The sequence below is a fragment of the Gavialis gangeticus genome, unplaced genomic scaffold, assembly GCF_001723915.1.
Source record: "Gavialis gangeticus isolate Ggan-Ray unplaced genomic scaffold, GavGan_comp1, whole genome shotgun sequence".
NCBI lineage: Eukaryota > Metazoa > Chordata > Crocodylia > Gavialidae > Gavialis > Gavialis gangeticus.
The window spans coordinates 5,338,571-5,346,647 of NW_017729012.1; the positions used below are offsets into that span (position 1 = coordinate 5,338,571).

The window sequence follows — 8,077 nt, forward strand, 5'->3', positions numbered from 1 at the left end:
CTGATCGTAGAAGGCAATCAGGTTGGTCTGACATGATCTCCCCCTAATAAATCCATGCTGATTGCCCCTGAGCATCATTTCTGATGCCGGCCCATCACAAATGTGCTCCTTGATGATCTTCTCAAAGAGTTTCCCCAGGATTGTTTGTTATCACTGGTCTAAGAAACCTACTCAGAAGGACGTGTCTCATGACAAGGGCCCGTTATCTGCCCCTTTCCTGCAGGAGCAGTTCTGCCCCTTAGCTCACTTCCAACCTTGCAACCCAACACGCCTCCTGCCCACTAGACCTTCCCGGGAGCAAAAAACGCCTGTTTTTAGAAATAAAGCACGTGGGTTCTGTCCATGCGGATCCTCTGCCCCCCGGTCATCGTTTGTCTCCCATTGCCACCACTGTTTGTAACCTCTCCACTGCACGGCCCTTTCTTTTTCTGTTTCTCTCTCTCTCTCCACTTGGAAGTAAAATAATTTCCATCTGTATTCTGTCTTCCTTCAAGCCTAGGTCCCAAACCATGTGTTTCCTCTCTGTGGCCTGGGAACCTGGTAGATTCTGTCATGAGAACAAGATGTTTGCATGACATTCACTTTCCTTTCAACTTGAAATGGGCTATGGCAGCGCAGCTTGCTGCTGTTTGTTAACACTGGCTCGTATTAAACAGAATTGGACTGATGTGTGAAACCCCACGTGCAGTCTGTAGCGTTAGATAAAAAATAGCTTGGATTCTTTCTTATTCTCTTGCTTTGTTTTTTTCTTCCTGCCTTCGCTTCTCTTCTTGAATACTTTCTAGGTAACAAATTGTACTGTTGCATTTTGTGTTTCCCCCTTGTCTGATGACCTGAAAGCCCCCCTGTTTCTTTTTCCCCCCCTTCCCATCTCTGCTCAGAGGAGGAGTTCTGGAGCCAGAAGGGACAGTAGAAATCAAATTCCGCAAGAAAGATTTGGTGAAGACAATGAGGCGAGTGGACCCGATCTACATTCGGCTGGCAGAGCGGCTAGGTATGTCTGGTCTGTGGTGCTGGCAGATCAATGATCCGTTCAGCTAATATCTAATGAATGTGTTTATGGACCTTAAAGAGGGGGCACTGAGGCATTTTATCAAATTCATGATAATTTTTATTTACTGTCATCCAGCTCTGGAGGAAAAGCAGATGAGACAAGCTTTGTGTGTGTAATGATATTCCCTATATTCATGTACATCGACAGCATACAGTGTGCGGGTAATACCGTCATCTTAAACCAATTAATTTTTCCTTTGAAGAATACTGCAAACAATTATTAAAGCTTCTGCACACAGAAATCTCTTCTCCACAAGGGCTCAGCTCACTGAAAAGGCAGTGAGCCAGATCCTCCCTCAGCTGATGTAAGTGGGCATAGCTGAGAATCTGGATACTGTATGTTTGTGGCTTCTGAGCAGAGCCCAGTATGCTAGGCAGCTCTGAACTCCGGTAATTATCTCTGCCTGCTTACAGCTCCTCAGCAGCCTCAACAAGATAAAGTATTCTCCACTTCCTCGACTAAAACACTGTGTGACTTGGCTGCACTCTGTGACCAGCATCTCAAATATATACATTATATTATTGTAGTGCCTTTCATTCCAGAAGATCCCCGAGCATGTAACAAACCTGATAAACTGAAATACAGACTATGCAGCAGTATCCATTTAATATCTGATACATACTCTCTCAGGGGACCAGACTCTTTGTATAGTTCTTCGCCATCTCTTCTTTCTACAGTGTAATCTTAAAGAGCCTCTTTTCCCCCCAGCATTGATTTCCTTGTAGTAGTACAGAAAGTGTACCACGGGTGTGTGGCTTAAACTTATACTGCCTTTTGGGCTACTGTAGGTTGAAAGGTGCTATGTCAATGTGTGATCGTGTTGCTATCTATGGCTGCTGTTACATCTTCATTTATAGCAGTACAACAATTTACATTAGTTATTTGCACACCATGCTCACCTTTAGCCCCAAAATAATCAAAAATTGCAGTGTGGGTCCTAAATGAGGAAGCAAATTTTGAGCAGTTTGGTTAAATGGACAATATCTTTTTCTTCTCCATTCTGCCTTCCCAAAGCAAAGTGAGTGTCTTATTTGGGAGCATGGGGTAGGCAGATAAGTACAGTATATACCAAACAGCCAATCTGATACGACTTTGAAAGAGACTAATAATTGTAAAGGACACAGTCAAGGTTAAAACCATACTATCAGTCTCCAGTTAGATGTTTCTTACCCACGTTCTAGATGACATGGGGCCTTTTTGCAAAACTGGAGAAGCTTTAAGGTCTCATCCAATGTTAGCTCACTGTGCTGTTTATCTTCTGTACTTCTTTCTGCTTGGAGAGTGAAAGCAGATGAGCTGCGTCCTGCCTTCACAGCATTAGCACAGTATGGTAATGTGTTTGGGTTCAGCTCTCATTAGCGTCCTTCAGGTGATTGGGTATGAAGGAGAGACGGCGCCACAGAAGCATCTGGACCGATTGCAGGGGAGTATTGGTACCATGAACCTGTCTCTGTTGGTGTTACTCTGTCGTTGTGATGTTGGATGAAAAGTTTATATTCACAAACTCTGACTTTGGAGCTGTGCTTAACCTGACAGAGTCCCCATATAGATGGCCCCTGCTGCAGCGGACGGGGGGAGGCCAGCATAGCCTCTGCGAGTGGGCACTTGTGGGGTTTTACACTCCACACTTGGAAGGCTGCTGTTTAGTCCTGAACCCAGGCAGGACTCATAGCTCCTGGGGGTGATTTTCTGGAACTACGGCTCCAGCGTGAGAGGCTCCAGAGGAAGGAGAAGAGAGATGTGTGGCTGGAGAAGGGCAAGCACTGAGCAGCCAGCACATGGGCCTGTAGATCAATGGCAGCAGAAGGTTTTCAAAACATTTGCCACAGCATCATCGGGAATGAATCAGCCCCTCTTCAGTCAACACCTCCCTTGGGATGTGGTGTCTTTGACACTGGGAGGGTCATCCATTCTCAAGACAGCAGTCTCAGATAAAGAGGGTTGTTTGTGTGTGTTCATCCTGTAGCACTGGGGAAAGTAGCAGATGCCACAGGATTGCTTGCCTTTGCAACTCCAGTTATGTGGCATCTGCATGAGGATGAGTTGCGCTTAACACCTTCCTTCCACCCGTTGCTGTTAAAAGGGAGCCCCGAATCACCCGTCCTGCTACCCTGCATCATCTTCTGTTTTCATTTATTTTTTTAAATAAAAGGACAGACCATTTTCTATGGTCTCTCCAAAGTCCAGGTCCTTGCTATGTGTGTGGGGAGGGTTGTTCTTTTCCCCCCTCTTGCTTTCTCTAAACAGGATAATTACTCCCGGCAAACTCCATACACTTTAATTAAAATGACTGCAACACAAGAGCAAGTCACTTACAACTGTACATGCAGGGAGCTCTAAAAGCTTCAGTCACTGATAAGCATCTCACTTAGATGGCTCATAATTGCTCCCAACATCGGGTGATCATTGCTGTTGTTTTGCTGCTAATGCCATACAATAGCAGGAAAGCCAAGATTGCAGGACACGGTGAATTGCATAATTTTTTTTTTTCTGGTTTTCTTTCTGGCCAATTTAAAATTTGTCAAAGTCGGTCTTCTTCTGGATCACTGCCCTTTGATATTTCGCGCACTCCATTTGCCACAAACAAGCCGCGGGGCCGCAGTTCATGCTGACTCCAGCAGAAGCAGAGAAAGCTCCATTTATCTTACACTGCCTGCTGAATTCTTACTCATTAACTGGGGGTTCACTGCCTCTCTTTAACCCCTGAATGGCTGTCATCATTTCTGCCGAGCGGCTGAATAGTGGGGGAGAGGAAGATCTTCCCATCCATGTACCAAGGGCGTAGGGCTGGGCAAATAGGGTGACACTGTGTTTTCATTTGAGCCATCTTTAGCCACTGGATTTTGACTTGCATGTATAGGGGCGGGGGCAGTGGAAGGTGACAGATATTGAATAATTTGACACAGATCTGCTCATTATCCATTTTCCAGCGCCAAAATCTTTATTAGTTTCATCCTGTATTAAAATGTCACTCAGCGTTGCATTGCGTTAGGCAGCAGCATTGGCTGGAGAGGAGCATGGCAGGAGGGGAGAGGAGTTTTGGCTCTAGAAATGACCAGGCAATTTGCAGAGCATAAGCTGGGCAAAGAGAAATGCATGGGCACTGCAAGCAGGGGCCCTTGGGCTGGTGCACTTTGCAGGACACAGGGGCCGTTTTGAATACTTTGGCTTCAGCCGGCATTAGAACAGAGGGCTTCAGACTGGAGCAAACATGACGGGTGGTCACTTGGTCGTGCAGCGTGTTCTTCATCAGCCTCAGGAAGGTCACAAGTGGGTGTCAGTTTTGTGATGTTCTGGGACCAGATGGCTCATTCCCGTTTGAACAGAAGGCAATAACAGAATGGCTTCAGTGGGAACAGGACCTAACCCTGTACTTCTCAAGTGTGTCTTTAGTCATAGCGTTTATCCCATGGTAGAGGAGAAACATCTTCTCTTGATTCAGAACAGTCGTAGTGTGCGTGTTGGACAGGGATTATCTGTATAGATCTATATAAAATTGTGCCCGTGTGTGGGTCGGCACGAAGTGGTGAGCTAGCTCGCGTGGCCATAATGCATCCAGAGCAACATGCCAGCGTTACACATTTCTTTCCATCTCTCGTTGCCTCTTCCGACTTGGTCTTTGTTTGCTGAGCCCAGTGCCGAGCTTGCCTTCAGTCCCCCACATAATAATTTAAAAAAAGCTAAAATATTTAAGAGCTCCACAGTAGAATAGCAGTAACTGGCTGTATGTTGAGCCACAGCAGTTTATTTCCAGAGGCAACTCTATTCTTTCTTAAATCCCGAACACAGCAAATCAAAGGTGGTGGTTGTGAGCACGCAGCACGAGGCATTTCTGGCTTGATGCCATGCTTCACCTGTGCCAGCTTGCCGTGATCCTCATACCTGGTCCTCAGAGCATTCAGGCCCCTCTCTCTCCAGGGCAGGATGGTGTTTCTAGCCAAGCACATGCAACCTCTGGTGTCATCCTTATACCATACGTTCTACCAGGTATTTAGAGAAGTAATGACACAGCCCCATTTATGCATCCCTCCCATATGCCCAGGCAGTCAAATGGGTCTTAATGGCCTTTGGAGCAGGTTGGAGGTGAGGTGAGATGGCTCCCAGAGCTGCCTCCACAGATGCTGTTGTGTAAGTAGAGACCAAGCTGACAAAGTGTTGCGGGAGCTGAGGCTTTTGGATGGGACAGTTTAAATGCACCTTGGTTGCATGGCTGTGGATTCTGCCATGCTCATCTCCTGAGGAGCAATTTCTCTGGTCTCTCTCAGTTCAGCAGAGCACTTAAGCATAAGTCTCAGTGGGACTGAAGCGCTTTGTTGGACAGGGATGGCCTTGAGAATGGGCTTCAATGCCGTATTGCTCTGAGACGTTGTTCTTCCTCTTTACCTCCACAGTGACCTGTGGACATGCAGCACTCAGGTAGGCCAGCTCGCAAGGTTGTGAGTGCTGCGCCGGAGACGGCAGAGCTGATTTTCGAAGAAAGGAGCCCTGACGTGTTGGGGGTGGTGACCTTGTGTGTAGGTGGGAGAAGAGAGGAGACAGCACCATACTTGCTGCCCAGGACCCCCCCAAGTCTAATGCCAGCTCCTGTGGGGTAGGCAGGTGACTGATACCGTGTTGTACAAGCCACCCTGAAAAATCGTGGGCCTGAGCTGTTTTGCCGGGTAACTGTTCACGTAGGAAACTGGCGGGAATTCAGGAACCAAAGCAAATGTTGTCTCGGGTTTTGCTAAGGCCTGGCTGCTGACAGATGGGCTGGACAGGGCCAGAGCCTGCCTGCCTCTGGGTATCACTCAGCAGCCAGCCGTTCCCCCCAGGCCTCCTGGGATTCATTTAGCTTTGGACAGAAGACGAGCGCTGATGAACTGAAGAGGCTCAGCTTGCCCCTGCGTGGAGGGCTTTGCTGAGCGGAGGCGCCCTTTGGCCTGCTGACGTTGCTGTCACCTGGTAGTGACGGCGCTTGTCTATTTATGATGGTGTCGCGGGCCCAGGTCTCATTTACACCCAAATCACCGTTCCCTGCTCTGGCAACATGAAGTGACGGTGCAGCGAGGTTGCCGGAGACCGGGCCTCTTGCCCGTGGCTCTGCTGGCGTATTGGGAGAGGCGGCGTGAGGCTGGCAGAGGCGCTTCAGCTGCGTGCGGTTGTGCACTGAAGCTGGAGGAGCAGATCCCGCATATTCACAGCTTAGATGCTGTAAACCATCAACTTGATTCAGAAGCTGCTCGGCTTTCTGCAGTCAGAGGGAAGCTAGAATAACATTTCTCCAAGTCATTTTGGCTAACCTGTTAAAGTGGTCATATTTAAAAAAAACAAAAAAAAACACTTTGCTGCTAAATGTTATGGGAAGCCATGATTCATGACCCTGCCAAGCCATTTCTGTCTGGCAGGAACTTTATTAAAGCCAGCCCGAGCCCTGACACTCTTGCAGGTTGTAATCACTGCAGGACACCGCGCCTGTCATGGCTCTCTTCTGCGAGACGTATGCATGGGAGGGAGCAGGCGGCGCACTGGCTTGCTGCTCCAGAAGAGGTTCTTTGCTTAATGGGGCACAAATCAAAATAGTCCCGACGTGGCTTTCCCTGTCACAATCCCTTCCCTTAACTTTTGGAAGGCAGTATAAATTGCTATTCAGTAGCAGGGCGCTTCATGGGATAGGGCTCTCTCTGGATTTATTGCCATGGCTTTTCCATTAGTCTGCACAGGGAGGGCAGCTTCTCTGGTCATGGTGATTGCAGGATATAAAGCACGCACCCAGGATATAAAGCAAGGCAGCGGAGGAAGGCTGGGTCGGTGCCATGCTTCCCCCTTGCGCTCACAGGGGAAAGGACTTGTGTAGTTAGTGGCGGCTGTGCTTGGTGGTTTGTTAGCATTATCCCGTGAAGTCTGAGTCAGGGCTTGCGGTTGCATTGTGCTGAGCATACCAGGAAGAGGGTCCCTCCTTTGAAGACCCGGGTGTTGTCACTGGAGGAGCCTGCTCCAGTGCAGCAAAGCTAGTAAGCCTCAATGTGCTGTTCAGTGCTGTTAGGAAGCAGAGGGAAGAAATGAGGCTAAGGCCTTTGCACGTCCAGCCCACGGCACTGCTGTACGTGGGCCTGCGCAGATGCCACCTTCCCAACCAGTAAAGCAAACTACGTGCTGGAGCCAGAACTGCTGTTCGCAGCTTCGTGGCACTGAACCAAACAGGGTGAACAAATAGTCTCCAGCCCTGGGGGCGGCTAGTGTCCTGCAGCCTCTGCCACCACGCAGGGGTCACAGCCTCCCGTCTAACAATGTTTTTGCTTTTTTAAAATGCTGCGCATCTGACCTTCCTCTGTTGGCTGTGCCTAGTGCATCGTATGAGGGGCTCTTGGAAGGGCATCTTGTCCCAGGAGGTTCATCCTGTATCATCCTCTCCTCCCCTGACCCCTTGGAACCACCTTTAGGGCCTGAGCATAGTGGGGCTTTTGGTTAAAACCTTTACTTCGTTGGCAAGAGTGTTGCTGTGTAGACAAGGGCTTTGTGACCATCACTGCCTGCTCCACCAAGAGCCATTGTGTTCTAAGGGTAGGCATTTAAATACAGCAGTATCATAATGCTGCCGCCTTCGTTTATGCATCTGCTGGGATATATACCTGTGCATGGAAGCATCTTAATGCTCTTAGGACTCCAAAGTTAACTCTGTGATTAAATAGCTGAGATGATCCACTGTTTCTCTGGAGCAAGAGAATCACTTGTCTCTGGGTTTTAATCGCCCTCCTGGCCAGGTTATGGTTCTCCAATGGAGGCTCCTTTCTCTAGGAAATAAATAAATAAACCCCAGGCTTGCTGCAAAACCCCGAGGCCTCGAGATCTGGCTCGAAAAGAAAGAAAACCATTCCAAGATATTTAATTGTACAGGGAGCTTACAGGATTGATCGAGAGCTTAGCTTTTTACAATAGTCCAGTGAATAAGAAATGCTTCTGACAAACGATCAATGATAGGATAATCACTCTTTATCCCCCCCCCCCCCCCCTCTTTATTCTTTTTTTTTTTCTTGCGGGGGG

General features: G+C 48.2%; 1 protein-coding gene across 6 annotated transcripts in view; it reads left to right on the forward strand.

The window, feature by feature from the left end:
- Positions 1–8,077, forward strand: part of ACACA (acetyl-CoA carboxylase alpha) — a 197,607-nt gene that overhangs the window by 169,626 nt on the left and 19,904 nt on the right. For 5 of the 6 annotated variants that reach the window (XM_019511095.1, XM_019511097.1, XM_019511096.1 and 2 more), the window contains one exon: positions 882–994. In XM_019511095.1, coding sequence (XP_019366640.1) covers positions 882–994 — 113 coding nt within the window. Of the gene's footprint in view, positions 1–785; positions 857–881; positions 995–8,077 lie in introns of those variants that run through there. The other variant, XM_019511101.1, reaches the window with a different exon arrangement.